This window comes from Carassius gibelio, chromosome A16 (assembly GCF_023724105.1).
Source record: "Carassius gibelio isolate Cgi1373 ecotype wild population from Czech Republic chromosome A16, carGib1.2-hapl.c, whole genome shotgun sequence".
Lineage (NCBI taxonomy): Eukaryota > Metazoa > Chordata > Actinopteri > Cypriniformes > Cyprinidae > Carassius > Carassius gibelio.
Window position 1 is genome coordinate 29646140 of NC_068386.1, and position 18421 is coordinate 29664560.

General features: G+C 43.6%; 1 protein-coding gene across 5 annotated transcripts in view; it reads left to right on the plus strand.

Moving 5' to 3' along the window:
* The first annotated feature begins 9890 nt into the window (after positions 1–9890).
* Positions 9891–18421, plus strand: part of enpp2 (ectonucleotide pyrophosphatase/phosphodiesterase 2) — a 103059-nt gene continuing 94528 nt past the window's right edge. For 2 of the 5 annotated variants that reach the window (XR_008187816.1, XM_052617606.1), the window contains exons 1-8: positions 9891–10038; positions 10452–10554; positions 13716–13871; positions 14229–14354; positions 14693–14753; positions 15184–15281; positions 15538–15617; positions 15847–15966. Coding sequence is in view for 4 of the 5 variants with exons in the window: in XM_052617606.1 (XP_052473566.1) it covers positions 10021–10038; positions 10452–10554; positions 13716–13871; positions 14229–14354; positions 14693–14753; positions 15184–15281; positions 15538–15617; positions 15847–15966 (762 nt within the window). In the remaining variant the exon portion in view is untranslated. Of the gene's footprint in view, positions 10044–10451; positions 10555–13715; positions 13872–14228; positions 14355–14692; positions 14754–15183; positions 15282–15537; positions 15618–15846; positions 15967–18421 lie in introns of all 5 variants that reach the window. The other 3 variants (XM_052617608.1, XM_052617607.1, XM_052617609.1) reach the window with 3 other exon arrangements.

The following is an 18421-nucleotide window of genomic DNA, read 5'->3' on the forward strand; positions in this document are numbered from 1 at the left end:
GCTTACACCAAAGGGGTCGCTGTTCGCCTCAACCTGCAATGTGCTCAAACCTTACACCTCACGCTGGGTTTCTTCCAATCCTCACCTGAATGTGTGGAACTCGGACTCACACGTACAAACAACTAGCATGTCAAACACCAACACCTGTTCTAGCAATGTGATAACATCACATAGATACACAATGTGATCGGGTACTGGAAGAAGGTAAAAGGACACTCGAAGTTACCAAGTCTAGACAAGGACTTTAAAGATCACACTGACACCCTTGCCAAAACTGGCACACTAAACAACATTCTGTGGTCACTCCCAACCCACCCACCCACCCACATTCAAGGTTGAAGGGATTACACACAGCATAAGAACTTTACTAGCTAAACTGCCTACCTCAGAATCTCTTACGGTGGATCCGTTGTCTACACAGACCAACATAGCGGACATGCGGGCTTCTGAAACCTCGATAATGACTTTGCTTTACCACCTCTCAGACCCCTCCATCCACCCTGGCAACCAGTCTACAGTCACTGACAACCAAAGCCCCAGACCACTGCATGATACACAAACCATGCTGCGTGCACAGAACAATATTGTGGGTTGTGCACCGTCTGACATCACAATGCCAGGGCTTGTAATGCCACGGAGCAAAAGGGGGATAATGCCAATATATTTCCATGACGCAGCATGTGCTGCACCACGCAGCACCAGAGCCACTGACAACACACGGAGGCATGCGTCATGCCAGCAGCAAGATGTGGCAAAACATGGGCGAGGGCGAGCTAAACCCAGTTGCCACCCACGAAGCAAAGAGACTGCCCTGTCCAACCAAAGACAGGCCTTGTTTGTTTCTCTCCCTTTCTCTCTCTCTCTCCCTATTATCTGTACCAGGATGCTGCTGTGGTTTGCCGTGCCGTGCTGTCAGCCAAAGAGAGGACAGCTGCCACAGAGAAAACCGCTGAGACTCCTTACCACCGATGACAGGGCACACTACCCCAGCACTGTAACCGAATACAGCTGTACAAGGTTCCAATGGAGAGAGGACTCCCTCACTCACACCGAGGCCGATGTCAAACACATGTCCAGCCAACATGAGAAAGTGACTGTTACACAAATGGAGTTAAGTGGACACCACCACCGCTCCAAACAGTTCCCGGGAGCTTTGCTTAGAGCCGCTGCTGCCGCCAGAATGTTTAACATTGTTATGTCCAGTGTCAGTGCAGCGAACCAGACCGTAAACTCCTTGAAACCACTGTTTACTGTCTTCCAGAAGAACTTTACCCAGACTCAGCTGTTTACAGCATTAACAACAGACATGCTGTGGGAGGTTAGCTCCTCCAATGACAGCCTAACCACGAGTAAAACCCCACCATACATGATACCCTTAAGCCTTGTGTCAACTGTACTGTCTTACGCCATCGCCATGCCAGCTGACCTGCTACAAATACACCTGGCCAATTCTCTGGACAGCGCCTTCCTACGGCACGTCAACCCCAAACAGAGAGAAGTGAATGTGCTCCTGAACCAACCCATCAGCGAGTCAAGCCAAGTCTACAGACCTAAAGACATTGTCAGTGTCAGGATGTGGAAAAGCAACACCCACACCAAGACACACATTCCAAATGTGATGGCCTACCACGACAGCGACACACAGCTGTACCTGGCCCCAAACATGCACATGTGTACTGTGCCAACCTGCTCGACCAAGTAATGAAAGGTACCACCCAACACATTGACATTACTCCTGTCGACACAGCCCTCCAAGCACAGCCTCGTCACCCCGTTCTGAACCCGTCATCTGCGGTCCGAGCCTGGACTGCTGCCGACACTGCACGGTGCATCTCCACCGTCATTGGTCCCGCCCTGACTCTTGGCGTGACCTTCATCCTATACAGGATACTCAACGAGATGCAAACCTCTACAGCCAAACTCACGACAACTGTGGCTGGAGGTCTCCAATGGAATCCCCGGAAAGGGGGTGCCAAGTCAAAGACAACACCAAACCTCATCAAGCTGAGTCCTCAGCTTCAGGAACCACCTGCCATCATGACCCACCTGCTACATGACCATCACGATTCACCTGTCATCTGCCCATCCTGATGATTGCCGTCCGATGATGTCCACACAGGGACTTCATCTGATGAAAGGGGGAGGTGTAACAGATATGCAGGTCATCGATTCATGGGTTAAATTCAGATGAAACCCTGTTTACACTAAAATGCCTGGCCTGGCGCCATCCTGGCTGGACTGAAATTAATTTACGATACCCGTGCAAGCCTCAAAGGAGAAATGAAAACCCCCAACCAAATTCCTGAAGACAAAGGAAACCTTTCGTAGAAGTTCCTTACTTTCATCATTTTATTAATAATATGTATTTTGAATATGTTTTGTGTGTACTAGGGGTGCTCCGATCACGATCATCCGATCGTTAATGCGCATCTGGTCAGTAAAGCCGATTTTCTAATCAGCGGTTAATTCCATCAGGTGCGTGATTTCACATAGAGCAGCTGTTACTACACAGAGCCGTTGTTAACTGAGAAGATGGGCCAATAAATGCTGGAAATTAACGTGATTTGCGCATCTTCTCTATTAACAACGGCTCTGTGTAGTAACAGCTGCTCTATGTGAAATCACGCACCTGATGGAATTAACCGCTGATTAGAAAACCGGCTTTACTGAGGAGATACGCATAACGATCGGCCGATCGTGATCGGAGCACCTCTAGTGTGTACCATGGTTAACCCTTGTTATGCAAGGATCTGTTTTCTCCTCACCAACTTTCTCAAAGAAAGCCATGTGCTGCAACCCCCAGTCCCTTGCAGCTCGTAAAATTTTACGACCACACAGGACTACACAGGACAGGAAACCTAATCCTTACAAAAGAATGGTAAAATGTACTCAAATGTAGTCTTAATGTGTATATTATTGTTTTTGAGGTTTCCCATATAAATTGGGACTATCTGCAGTGTTATCATGTGTTAATCAAATCTTTAAATGTGTGTAATTCTGCATTTGAATGTAACTTCATGTTTTGATAATTTATATATATTATGTTTAGTATTTTTCTAATCGTCATGCTGTGACAGACCCATTTATCTAGAGCAAAGTAATGAAAAATGTATTTAATCTGGAATTACGAACTTGCTAGAATATCCCTGATGAAATCTGACCAACCTTAAATCATTAGGGGGGGTTGTTTCCACAGAGACAAAGGAACTTTTTCCCGCTGCAGATCGCGGACGTTCATTGGCTGTTCACGCGAACAGAGGCGGGAACTATCTCGCGATATCTTCTTCTCGTTCTTGGTTCTCGGACACTCTGCTCTCTTGTGCGACCCTCCTTCAGAAGCTTTCGTTTTCGTTGTTTTCTTTTCTTTTCTTTACTAAACTTTTTTCAACTATTCGCCTCTCCACACAAGGAAGACGAATTCTGGAACATTGTTTGTTGAACCTTTCAAATACCGCGCGAAGACAGAACAAAGGACCACGTGGCTCCACGCTCACGCCAAGATCCAGCGCAGCTTGCATGCGCGTCACACGGCCTCCGGCACACGCGCGCAGTTTTCAAAAGGACCAGCGCACAAAGCGTCACAAAAAGACAACGCTCACACACGATGGGCCATGCAAGTATCACTTTTCTATGGAGATTTAAATGCTGCTTTAAAGTGTTGCTATGATCTGATTGTTGTTGGCTTCCAAAAAGGTTACTGACTGATTTTCATACCTGAGCTCATTCTGTGATCTCTCTCGCGTTCTCCATTTTCTCTCTCCCTCTCTCTCTCGCTCGCTCGCTCTCTCTCTCTCTCTCTCTCTCTTTTATTTGGATTCCATTATGTCTTGTATAAAGGTTACTGTCTGTATTGTCGTACGCATATTTACTCTGTGTGATTTGTAGTTTCGATGTATCACTAGTTGAATTATTAAAAACCCTATATTCATGTTTGGCTTGGACTCCACCCCACTCACATTACGAGTCACTGAAAGGTCTGATCTTTAGCTACAAGCTTTAAATTTAGAAACTAAATTTATCATAAGGATAGGATAATGTTTTCATGGCCAGAGAATATTTTTCCTTGAATCATAAGGAGTGATAACTTTATTCAGGTCAATCTGGTTTGCTGGACAAACCACTGTTTGATTTGCAGTAATTCACAGTAAGAGATATCACAATAATTGATATGAAGAATGGAATATTGACATATTAATGAGTAAGTTACAGTGCCCTGTAATTAGTTATTGGTATAGACAACTGAGATATTTTTCATAATCAATAAAATTAAATGTAACTGTCATCTGAGATATATATTAATCATATTTCTGATTAATTATTCAAATTCCCTATATATCATTAGAGTTAATTACTATGTAAAACTCGTTGTTACAGCGGCGAAGCTGGTAATCAGCTTCAAAGGATGAAGCAAGTGCCGGCCAGAGAAGCCGGAAATGTGGCACTGCGACGCAGCGTCTCATTCCTTCGAGGAACCAGGGTTACATACGTAACCTTAGACGTTCCTCTTCAGGAACTCGAGCTGCGTCGACAATGTTTGGGGAACGAGAATGTGCCTAGTGTGGAAGAGCACAGCTAAAGCAAGAGAAGGAGAAGGAGCCTGACAGAATCGGGGACAAACTGTCCAATGGCCAAACTTCAGAAGGAGTGAGTCTTGACCCCCAGGAGAGAGATCAGAGGACTCAAAGCTTAGGATAGCATCCTGATCACCGCTTAGCATAAGCTTCTTCTGGCCGGAGGCCTCAGCCTCAGCGCACCATGGAGGAAACATGTAACCAGAGGGTTTCTGCTCACTGACTGGCCACCGAGAGGGGCGCGGTAGGCCACCATGGCCGCCACGTAGACCTTCAGGGTGGAGTGGGTCAACCCTGCAGAGAGCCGGCAGAAACTCCAGCACTGTACCATCCGGGCAGTTAACTGGGTCGAGCTGGCGGTCTCCACACCAAGAAGTGAAAAGCTTCCACTTCAAGGCATTCAGTTTCCTCATTGAGCGAGCTCTGGATTGGAGAACGGTCTTACAACCTCGGTTGAGAGACCGGAAGCTAAGAGTTGTGCCTGCTCAGAGACAACACCTACAGCCTCTAAGCTCCATGCGGGGGCGCACCCTCTGCCTGCAAGAGGAGATCTCTTCTGACGGGAACCTCCCATGGAGTACCGTCAAAAAGAGAAATCAGGCCCAGGAACCATACCCTGCACGTCCAGAACGGGGCTACTACAGCAGCCGGACTCCGTCCCGGCGCACTCTCTCCAGAACTCCCAAGAACAGAGCAATCGGGGGAAAAATGTACAGATGAAGCCTCGGCCATGTCTGTACCATGGCGTCCAGTCCAATGGAGCTGGATGAGTCAGAGGAAGCCAGAGGGGACAGTGCAATGGCTCTCGAGTCGCAAACAGATCCACCCGAGTCTGGCAAACATCTCCAACTCTGCTCCATCACCTCAGTGTAGAAGCCGCCATTCCCCGGGCCTCGGCCCCTGCCTCAACAGGATGTCTGCTCCCATATTAAGATGCCCAGGAATGTGAACTGCTCTGAGCGAGAGGAATTCGTCCTGGGCCCACACAAGGATCTGGTACGCTAGTTGTATAAACAGCGTTTGTGCAGACCTCCTTGGTGGTTGATGTAAGAGACCGCCACTGTGTTGTCGGTGCGCACCAACACATGGTGACCTCTTAGGTCTGGGAGAAATTAACGAAGTGCACGAAGCACGGCCAGCATCTCCAGGCAGTAGATGTGCCATGTCAGATGGCGACCACTCCACAGACCACGGGCAGGGTGGTCACTCATGACCGCACCCCAGCCGGTGAGGGATGCGTCCGTCACTAGCATCCCGCGGCGACAAGGAGCTCCCAGCACCGGGCCCTGGGACAAGAACCAAGGCTTCCTCCACATATCCAAGGCACGTAGGCAGCGCCGCTTGCGAAGTGGGTTTCCCCTCAGGAAGAACCCCTTGGTCTTGAGCTACCACTGTAGGGGTCTCATGTACAGCAGGACAATAGTATTCACGTTGGACGCAGCTGCCATCAGACTCAGCAATCTCCGTGACTGCTTGACAGTGAGTGACCGGCCTTCTTTCACTCTCGCGACTGCAGTGAGGATCGACTCCATCTGAGCAGGTGACATACATGCCTGCATCGTGGTCGAATCCCACACCATGCCCAGATAAGTGGTTCTCTGAACTGAAGAAAGCACACTTTTCTTGGCGATAAGTCTTAACCCCATCTTAACCCCGAACCGTCATCTGCTCAGATTGAGCTGATATCAACCAATCATCAATGTGGTTGAGTTTGGGAAAGTGTGGGGTGAGAGTGCAAGGCCAGTGGAAGATCCTTATTGGTAGGCTTTTGCCCCCAAAAGCAAACCTCAGGAACTTCCGATGAAGAAGGATGGAGATAAGTGCATCTTTTGATAGATCGTGACACACCAGTCCTCGGACTTGGCCTGTGCAGGCATACTAAACTTCAGTCCCCTGACTGAGAGGTTCAAAAAGCACTGATCTAGAAAAGGACACAACATCCCATCCTTCCTCGGAACAGTGAAGTACCGGCTGTAGGACCCGGACTCTGCAACCCAAGGAGGGACCACCTCGATGGTCTCCACCTTCAGAGAGAGTCTACTTCTGTTCCATTACCAGAGCCTGCTTGGGGCCCACCAGAACTGGATTCTGTGGCCTCTCACTACAGTGTGCAGGACACACTGAGACACATTTGGCAGTAGCTTTCACGCTGCAATATATTCCACTAAGGGAATCAGCCTCTCAAGACTGATCTCTGGTTGCATCAGAGCAATTAGCTCGGTGCCCTGAAGCGGCGCACCGGCAGGAGACGGCCGAACTAGCTGCTCTGGAAACCTCCCAAGAGGTTGCGAGCCTCTTAGCACCGCTACGTTTCTGGGCGGTAACTGAGAGAAGCTCTCGCCGGAGACCGCTGCGCCCTGGAAAACCGGCAGGGTTAGCAGATCGATCTCCTGAGGGCACTGAGGAGAGACGGGCACCGTGTAATGCGGTGTACACCTCTCTTCCCCAGAGGGGCCTGCCCTCCGAGGTCCTGAGCTGCAGCATCAGGACTCTTGTAGCTGAAGTCTCCTGAAAACGACGGTCCTCAGACCCACATCATCTGCCAGGGAGACTAGACCAGAGCCTGCTTGGGGCAGGACCCTGTGAAGTACACTTGGCAGGGGCTCCCACACCACCATGTGACCTCCTAAGGGAACCAGTCTCACGAGACTGGCCTCTGGTGCGCCTAGAGCCACTAGCTCGGTGCCCTGAAGCAATGGACTGGCAGGGGCGACCGTACTAGCTGCTCTAGAGACCTTCCTAGAGGTAGCGAGCCTCTCAGCACCGCTACGTTTCCGGGTGGTAACAGAGAAGCGCTCGCCGGAGATCGCTGCACCCTGGAACACATGCAGGGTTGGCAGAACGATCTCCTGAGGGCACTGAGAAGAGATGGGCACCGTGTAATGCGGTGTACACCACTCTTCCCCAGAGGGAACTGGTCCTCAAAACGTCCTGGGCCTAGGCGTCAGGACGTTATGATGAAGGCTATCCAGCGAAAACAACGGTCCATAGAACTGCTTTCCACTAGAAGCCTTCGGCCTGGGAGCGCCACTTTGACTCTAGCGTCTGCGGAGTACAAACGTGACATGCCCGGCACGTGGGGCTGGAACACGGTTGGGACTGCTTCGCCCAGCAGCCCCTGACCGCCTCAACCTCCTCAGAGGAAGAGCGGTACACACATGTTCTCACACAAGAAATCACATCCCTAGAGCCCTTCAAATAGAAAAATTATTTTATGCTACTCAGTCACACATACAACATCAATCTCCTCAGAGAAAGACGTATGCTACAGCGAGCTGTCTCAGAGAGCGAAGAAACTGCATCGCTGGTTTCCAAGCCTCGAGAACGAGCTCTAGATCTAGTGAACACGGGTGGAGATAGGACGAGCCGTCTCCAACCTGTTCGCCAGATAATGTGCGATTCCCGCTATCACGGTCGGTGCCGTGCCTCAGCAACAGCGCGACCGCAACTGCAAGATCGCATGCACGGACTCACTCCTCGGAGCGTGCCCAGCGAGAGAGTATGCAGCAGCAGCAGCGAGCTGTCTCAGAGGGCGAAGAAACCGCAGCACTGGTTTCCAAGTCTCGAGAACGCGAGCTCTAGATCTAGTGAACACGGGTGGAGATAGGATAAACCGTCTCCAACCCGTTCGCCAGATCATGTGCGATTCCCGCTATTGCGGTCGCCGCCGTGCCTCAGCACCAGCGAGACCGCGACCGCAAGATCACATGCACGGACACATTCCTCAGAGCATGCCCGGCGAGAGCCGAGTGCTCAACAGCGAGAAAAGCACAATCAGCCCCCCGAGAGCTGACTGCGCGAGCTCCACTCTACATTAATGCTGCTTATGTTAATATTAGGCATAATATGCTTGTGTAACTGGTGCTTGTGTGACTGGTGCTTGTGCAACTGGTGAGCTCATCGACGCCTATCCACATCAATCTCCTCAGAGAAAGACAGGCAGCGCGTCGCACCCTCTCATCGGGGAGAAAGTACCACAAACGTGGGCTTCCATCCACCGAGAGCGGGCGCCGGATCTGGTGGCTAAGAAAGGAGTTAGGGACTTGCCTGTCTTACATTCCTTCCAGCAGATCCGAAAGCGAATCCCGCGAGCACAACCACACCGCTCCGCCTCGGCGAAAGTGGGGCTGGCACCGCGAGAAACGCCAGTGAAAGCTCTCTCCTCAAAGAGAGCCTTCTGAGAGTGAAGCAAAGGCTCGCATCGCAGCCATCAACTCCCTCGAGAGCTGACACTGCGCGCTTCACTCTCAAGCAAACAACACATGTGTCCCAAGGTTTTTTTTTTGTTGTTGTTTTGGCAGGGAAAAACACACAGCCTGAACGCTGCCTGCTCTCGCCCAAAACTTCTCTTGATTGAAGCTTTGACAATGGAGTTTATCAGTGTACAAACGACACTAAATAAGACTCACAAACAGATAGCGACTGACACACACACAGGGCGCTTGCTGAAGACACAAGGCTGATTACCAGCTTCGCCGCTCATGCTTTTATGCTTCCTGGTCTCTGACGTCACCCGCCTATGACGTCCCGCCTTTCCTTTGGACTAATTATACATGTTATTCAGAGACGTCACGCTGGACGCGTTCCCCAAAAGTTCTCGACGCAGCTCGAGTTCCTGAAGAGGAACCAAGATATAATACTGACCTATTTTCCTAGATCGCCAAAATGTTATTTCCACTCGTGATTAGATTTTGCATATTAGTGTTCTCTGATCTCGGTACAAAAATAACTTTTCCACTTTTTGATTCTTTGTAAAGTTTGGTTCTTTGTGAAGTTTTGCAATGTCAAAACATGTAAGTAGTATGGATAATCCAGATAATTACACATAATACCTTAACCTTTATCCTTTTATTTTGTGATCTACTCAGGGGCGTAGCCGTCATTTCAGAAGTTCATTTCATATATATATATATATATATATATATATATATATATATATATATATATATATATAAAATACAAAATTCAATATTGCAAATTATATTGTATGTTGCTTAAAATTATATATATATATAGAGAGAGAGAGAGAGAGAGAGAGAGAGAGAGAACTAGAGCTGTGTATATATATTTATACTTACACACACACGCGCGCGCGCGCGCACACACACACACACGCGGGGTACGCCCATGGATCTTTGTTTGGGGTCCAAACTTGTATTTTATGATATAAAAAACATGTTGCTGAATACAAATCCAAATAGACATGTACTACAGTCTGAGAACCAATAAGGGAATCTTATTGTTAAACATATTATTAATTTTTATTGTGTAAGTAAAATTGTATTTGGGGCGGGGGGCTGGGGGATGGTCTCAGTGAATTTCGTTACAGGTTTGCCAAATATGACGTTAGTTCATGTTTCCTGGTGTGAGCGTAGCCTATAATAAACGTGAATAGGTTTGAGTACTCCCTCATTGTGGAAGCGAGTCAGGGACCAGACACACATCGACCATGCTGCAGCTGAAATGGGTACGGTAAGATAGTTTTGGTGTTCATGTACCGCTTATGTGTTCTCTTTGTAATGAGGTTTATTCAGTCAACTTTTTATTGCATTTACACGTGTAATTAATATGCCTTGAACCTATAAATCATAATAACGTTTATTATTAGTAGTAGTAGTAGCAGCCTAGTAGTAGTAGGCTATAATTACTAGCAGAATAATGTTCATGTAAAATTTTATAAGGTGGTTTTATTGGCAGCTGGAAATATAAACATGATATTGCACTTTCTCTGTCGTCCTATATGTTGATACATTTGTGAAATTAACTGAAGCGCTTTTATAATTTTGCAACCTCTGACTTTTTCAGTCAAATATTTAATTGGGTGCTTGCTTATTCGTATTCTCCGGTATGTGACTTCTCTCACAGTGTGTCTGTATGCAGGTATTCTCCGTTATATATCTTCTCTCGCGGTGCTCTGTGCGTGAGGCTTATGTGATCAGGCGTTCCGGCAAGGCCGAATCATCAGATGAGTCTTTTTCGGGATGTAGGTTTATACTTCTTTAATACCAGAATGTTTTTTTTATACTAGATTATGTGCACTTAATGTATAAATTATTATACAGTTCTAAAATTAAGCTGTATGCAATTAGTATATAGCTTCAAACCACTTATTGTATGGGTTTAATACATATGAATGTGCATCCAGTATGTTAATTAAAAATGTGCATATGAAGAAATAAATAACATTTGGTTTTCATTGACATTTTAAGGACTCTTTCGCTATATGTTTATACCTAAAAAAAAAAATGTTTTATTGTACTTAAAGTGGACCCCTGAAGGGGTAACATAGCATGGCCAAGAATGTTATAGAGAGTTACCACAGCTGCTACCAAAGGTACCTATATGTACTGCATGAGTTTCTGTTTCTGTGGGCTGCTATTCATAAGTGGTCGGCCATATTGGATACACAGATCAAGAATAAAAAATTACACTGGGTGTCAGTGTAAAGTCCAAGACCATCGGCTCTATTGGGGCATTTACTAAACAGCAAAACTTAAATACAAACTTAACGAGAACACTTTAAATTTATAGAAATTAATAGAAAATGTAAACGACAGTTTATATTTGTAATATTTTGTAGAGTGAACTGTGATTGGTCTTTTCTTAGATACGCCACCATTTATAGTCCTGAAAAAATAATTAGCATTTTGAACTTTTTAGAATGAAGCCTTTCGATTAATCAGTAAAATAATTGTATTTCATAAAGATTCATTATGACCTCATTTTAATCACAAACTTTTAAATGAATGTCATGAAAAATGTTAAGCATAACTGATCCTAGATTAAACATGTTTTAAAAAATTTGAAAATTTACTAGGTTAATGTGCAGTCAGAAAAAAAAAATTATGTGATAAAAAAAAATAGCCATTTAGTTTGACAGGTCTTGAAATGTATAAAATGTACATCACATGATGATGTGTTAAATGCATGCAATAACTTTGTCTTCAAGCCATGTGAAATTAAAGAGGTTTCACATTAGTTTGATTTGAGTTGTTGAGCCAAATCAACTAATCCTACCTAATTGTAAACGTCAAGACAGCACTCTAGTTTATATATTTTAGTGGAGCATGGACAAAAGAGCAATTGATCTTGCTTGATCCATCATTCATTGTTCATTCTAGAATTTAATTTCATAATGTCATTTGTTCGTTTAAACGTTCTAGTATAAATGCATTCACATTATTATTTTATTATTTTTTTGTAATTAAATAATTTCACAAAAATTGGTAGTAGTAATGAGCAAGGAATATTCAATAAATTGTTTCACTTACTGTTGCTCTCTCAGCTGGTGATTGAAAATTAAATAAATATTTGCTTTGCTCTACCCTAATTCAATACCGATACAGTATTGTTCAAAATAATAGCAGTACAATGTGACTAACCAGAATAATCAAGGTTTTTAGTATATTTTTTATTGCTACGTGGCAAACAAGTTACCAGTAGGTTCAGTAGATTGTCAGAAAACAAACAAGACCCAGCATTCATGATATGCACGCTCTTAAGGCTGTGCAATTGGGCAATTAGTTGAAAGGGGTGTGTTCAAAAAAATAGCAGTGTCTACCTTTGACTGTACAAACTCAAAACTATTTTGTACAAACATTTTTTTTTTCTGGGATTTAGCAATCCTGTGAATCACTAAACTAATATTTAGTTGTATGACCACAGTTTTTTAAAACTGCTTGACATCTGGGTGGCATGGAGTCAACCAACTTGTGGCACCTCTCAGCTGTTATTCCACTCCATGATTTTTTAACAACATTCCACAATTCATTCACATTTCTTGGTTTTGCTTCAGAAACAGCATTTTTGATATCACCCCACAAGTTCTCAATTGGATTAAGGTCTGGAGATTGGGCTGGCCACTCCATAACATTAATTTTGTTGGTTTGGAACCAAGACTTTGCCCGTTTACTAGTGTGTTTTGGGTCATTGTCTTGTTGAAACAACCATTTCAAGGGCATGTCCTCTTCAGCATAGGGCAACATGACCTCTTCAAGTATTTTAACATATGCAAACTGATCCATGATCCCTGGTATGCGATAAATAGGCCCAACACCATAGTAGGAGAAACATGCCCATATCATGATGCTTGCACCTCCATGCTTCACTGTCTTCACTGTGTACTGTGGCTTGAATTCAGAGTTAGGGGGTCGTCTCACAAACTGCCTGTGGCCCTTGGACCCAAAAAGAACAATTTTACTCTCATCAGTCCACAAAATGTTCCTCCATTTCTCTTTAGGCCAGTTGATGTGTTCTTTGGCAAATTGTAACCTCTTCTGCACATGCCTTTTTTTAACAGAGGGACTTTGCGGGGGATTCTTGAAAATAGATTAGCTTCACACAGACGTCTTCTAACTGTCACAGTACTTACAGGTAACTCCAGACTGTCTTTGATCATCCTGGAGGTGATCATTGGCTGAGCCTTTGCCATTCTGGTTATTCTTCTATCCATTTTGATGGTTGTCTTCCGTTTTCTTCCACGTCTCTCTGGTTTTGCTCTCCATTTTAAGGCATTAGAGATCATTTTAGCTGAACAGCCTATCATTTTTTGCACCTCTTTATAGGTTTTGCCCTCTCTAATCAACTTTTTAATCAAAGTACGCTGTTCTTCTGAACAATGTCTTGAACGACCCATTTTCCTCAGCTTTCAAATGCATGTTCAACAAGTGTTGGCTTCATCCTTAAATAGGGGCCACCTGATTCACACCTGTTTCTTCACAAAATTGATGACCTCAGTGATTGAATGCCACACTGCTATTTTTTTGAACACACCCCTTTCAACTAATTCAACTAATTGCCCAATTGCACAGCCTTAAGAGCGTGCATATCATGAATGCTGGGTCTCATTTGTTTTCTGAGAATCTACTGAACCTACTGGTAACTTGTTTGCCACGTAGCAATAAAAAAATATACGAAAAACCTTGATTATTCTGGTTAGTCACATTGTACTGCTATTATTTTGAACAATACTGTATATGCAGAGAACATGAATTGCATACATGTGTCAGGGCAGAGCACATACAAATGTTTGCAAAAGCATAACAAGCTTTGTATTTTGGTGATGTGTGTTTTTAGATTTAAAATATCTCTTTAATCTGTATGTTCTATGTCTCTTCTCTCTTAAACTGTATTCGGTCCCCGAAGTTCTCTCTGACCACCCTTTTAACAGCCTGTCAGGTTCCTGCAAAAACAGGTGCTTTGAACTAGTGGAAAGTGAACCCCCGAACTGTCGCTGTGACAACCTGTGTAAAACATACAATACTTGTTGCTCAGACTTTGATGAGCATTGCCTGAAAACAGGTAAGAGCTACAGTATCTACAGTACATTTTTTACCTTTAATTTTGGAGATATATTTCTCATTTGAACAGATGAACATGGAAAATTCTCAAATCTCAAAAATAAAATAAAATGTATCAAGGTTTTCCACAAACTTGAGGCGTACCAAATACTTAGACATTTTCAGTCTTGTTTTCTCAAATAATGATTCTCAAATTAATGAAGCATTTTATTTATTCTTTGACCCCACTGTACTTTTTGTCTGTCTAAATGACAGATGCACCTCAAATTGCTTGTACCAGGCTGTATCAGTTTCCCTAATTTCACATTGCTTTGGTTTTATCTACAAGAAGTTTTAAAGACATTTTTTGTGCCCTTAGCGGGGGGCTTTGAGTGCGGTAAAGAGCGATGTGGTGAAACTCGTAATGAACAGCATGCCTGTCACTGCTCAGAAGACTGCATGACCAAAGGAGACTGCTGTACCAACTACAGGTCTCTCTGCAAAGGTAGGAGGTTTTAAGGTTATTTCTGCAAACTTAATCTGAATGTAATTCGCAGAATGATTAGCAGAAATAGTTTATGTGGTGGAGTACTCTTTTTGATTTAGAAGTGCCAGTCACCCATAGCTGTTATCTTTTATCCAAACTGTGCATCATGGATACAGTATTTAAATAATTTCCCATCAAGTTCTTAAGATAAACCACTACAGTTATAAAAAGGTGGGGGTTGGAATGCTTGTGAGTAACTGTAGAGCAAGAGCACTGTATTGCCTCACCATCAGACGTATTTGCATGTGTATCAATGTCACCATGTGCTTTATTGACTGACTTTCTCCCTTTATTAGGTGATGCTCCCTGGTTGCAGGGAGAGTGTGAAGAAATTAAAAGTCACGAGTGTCCAGCTGGGTGAGGGACATCACTGAATGGGCTGCCTATCCACCCCACCTTTTATATTCAACACTTTAAGTGTATAACTCTTATATCTTAGGTTACAGCTGTACTTAACATACTAGAAGATAGGTTTTTTTATGCTGTGAAGTCCTGAATGATGGCAAACACTGTGGTGTTAAAATATGGATTTTGGGCTTCTGTGTGACCAAACAACCATCTGGGATGACAGGGTGGTTTGCATAACAATAAATGTTAATGCATGGACATTAAGTGTGACTTTTTGAGCCTAATCATATGAATGGTGCCTATGGAAGGCTTGAAGGCTGTAAAAAGAACTGTCAAATTAAAGGCTTACCTGTCCACACAAATATGGGCAAATTTTAGCAACAAATATTAATTTCATTTTGTTTGTATTTGGTGTACTAATGTTTATTTCTATGTATAGGTTTGTTCGGCCACCTGTCATCATGCTATCTGTTGATGGCTTTCGTGCGTCTTACATGAAAAGAGGACGCATGGTGATCCCCAATATCGAGAAACTCAGTAAGACTTATGTCTTGTCATAAAAATTTAAAATAAAAACTGCCCAATCACTGGCCAACAGTGTACAGCAGTTGATTTTGCAATTGAGTTTGCCTGTGGTAAACACTGGATCTCAGACAAAGTAAAATTTGGGCCCATTCTTGTTCAGAGAACATGTTCATGTATTCCATGTGTGCTAAATTACCTCATTAATTGTACTAAACTGATTGCCTTTGGCTGATTCTAATAAAGACTTAATTTCTAATTTCTCTTGTAGGGTCATGTGGAACTCATGCACCATACATGAGACCTGTGTACCCCACCAAAACCTACCCAAATTTGTATACAATTACAACAGTATGTATTTAGTTTGTGTACTTTGTGTTACATTTTTGCTCATAAGTGTATATACCCCTTGCATAATCTGCTAGATGTTTATCTTTAAAAAAAAAAAAAGAAAAAATAGGGGGGAGTTTTTGTGGTAGGATTAAAATTCTACAAGGGGGAATTATATGATAATATTATTTCTGTTGCCTCTAAAACCATTTGCTTTGAACATATTTCTTTTGTTTTTTCTTTGATTTAGGGGCTTTATCCTGAGTCTCATGGAATTGTTGGTAACTCCATGCATGATCCTGGCTTTGATGCCAACTTTAACATTCGTGGGAAAGAAAAGCTCAACCATCGTTGGTGGGGAGGACAACCTGTAAGTTGCCCTTCAATATCTTTTTTTTAAGCACAGTTCATCCCAAAATAAATTGTGTCATCATGTACTTGTCACGATCATTACATGGAGTGCCCATGAACTTTTGTAGAGGGCACTCCAATCAGGACCATTCCACATCAACCACCAGATGTCACTCGAACTCTAGCACCTCTCATCTGTTGCACCACACCCGAACTACATTCCCCATGAGTCACTGCATCACAATCACCCTGCCACACCTGCACATCATTCATCAGCCAATTTCCTTGCCACACCTGCACCTCATTTACACACACATATAAGCAGCACACTCACTCTCACTCTCTGCGAAGTCTTGATTTGCTGTGTCTGTCATTTCTGAGCGTTTCCCTTGTGTTTGAGCTCTCTGTACCTGACCTTTGGATTGTTTATACCAACTCTGATTCTCTGCTGCCTGTCCCCGACATCTGCTTGTTCCTGTTTTCGATTCTGGTTATCCCTATATACCTGACGCCGTTGCTGATCATTGCCTGTCTGACCATTCTCATTAAAAGTTCTGCACATGGATCCGAACCTCTATGTCTCATCATTACAGTACTCACGTTCCATATAGGACTGCCTCATAATATTTGACTAAACATTATTAGTCAACTGATCTGGCTAATAATTTATGTCCGGAAAACAGTCGTAAGTGGGGGTAAAGGATGACCTTCAAAAGGTTGCCAGACTTTACTGGTAAACGCTTGTCTATCGTTTATCGACAATCAACATGTTTTATCATTTAAAACATGTAGGTGATTAGTAGCCTAATATTAGCTATGGCTGCTCATTTTAATATTAGAGTTAACTTAGATAAATGTGCACTTTGTATTTTGCACTTCCAAGTTTGCTTGCAGAGGGTGGAAATTAAATCATACTGAAGTACATACTTTTATGAAGAATATCTCTTTGGATTTGAGACTTTAGTCTTTGCAACTCTTCAGATCTTCTTTATGCACCAAGAGCTTGTAACACATTTAAAAAAATTAAATCGCATCACATAAAGTGATGTGACATTCAGCCAAGAATGGTGATCCATACTAAGAATTCGTGTTCTGCATTTAACCCATCCAAAGTGCACACAACACAGCAGTGAACACACACCCAGAGCAGTGGGCAGCCATTTATGCTGCGGCGCCCGGGGAGTAGTTAGGGGTTCGGTTCCTTGCTCAAGGGCACCTAAGTCATGGTATTGCCGGCCTGAAACTCAAACCCACAGCCCTAGGGTTAGGAGTCAATCTCTCTAACCACTAGGCCACAACTTCCCACATATCCCTTTAAGTGCTTAATTTATGTTTTAATTTCTTATTATTATGGTATAATATTTTTTAATGTAGTACAATGTTACAAATAACATTCTCAGCCCTGAAACTCAAACCATTTTCTCTCTGTATATGCATAAGAGTAATTAAATTAATAAAATAAACAATTGATTAGTTGACTAATAGCTTAAACGAATGACCACTAGTTGGCTAGGAAAATCTTTTGTCAGGGCCAGCTCTAGTTCTCTCTCTCTCTCTCTCTCTTTATATATATATATATATATATATATATATATATATCTGAAATGAACTTCTGAAATGATGGCTACGTCCCTGAGTAGATGTACCGTATTTTTCGGACAATGAGTTGCACCTGAAGTCGCATCAGTCCAAAAATACGTCATGATGAGGAAAAAAAACATATATAAGTCGCACTGGACTATAAATCGCATTTATTTAAAACCAAGAACCAAGAGAAAACGTTACCATCTAAAGAGAGAGGGCGATCTATGCTGCTCAGTGGTAGGCTACAGGAGCACTGGGCAGCATAGAGCGCCCTCTGGCAACTGTAGACCGTAATGTTTTCTCTTGGTTAATTTCTCTTGGTTCATGTCAAATTAATTTTGATAAATAAGTCGCACCTGACTATAAGTCGCAGGACCAGCCAAACTATGAAAAAAAGTGCGCCTTATATTCCGGAAAATACAGTAAGTAAACAACAGTCAGTGCTCTCTGGTAATCTTGACATTAAATCTAGCTTTGAATTTGAAATATGCTCAAACTTCAACTGTAAAAGTTCAATCCAGTGGTACTCATGTACATATGTAGACTACTTTAAGCCATATTCATATCACCATGGTGAAGTCCTGGCCTAATGGTTGGAGAGTTGAATTCATAATCCAGAAATTTGCGAGTTTGAGTCTTAGGCCGGCAGGAATTGTGGGTTGGAGGAGTGAATGTACCACGTTCTCTCCAACCTCAATACCACGACTGGGGTGCCCTTGAGCAGGAGCGTCGGACTGGGGGTAAAACCAGTACTGATTACCAGGGCCCCAAAGGAAGAGAGGGCCCTTGAAAAGTCTGGAATATATATTTATAAAGTATATTAGGACTTTCTGTGTATAGGGCCCGGGATCTTGTGCAGTGCCCCTGCCCTTGAGCAAGGCACCAACCCC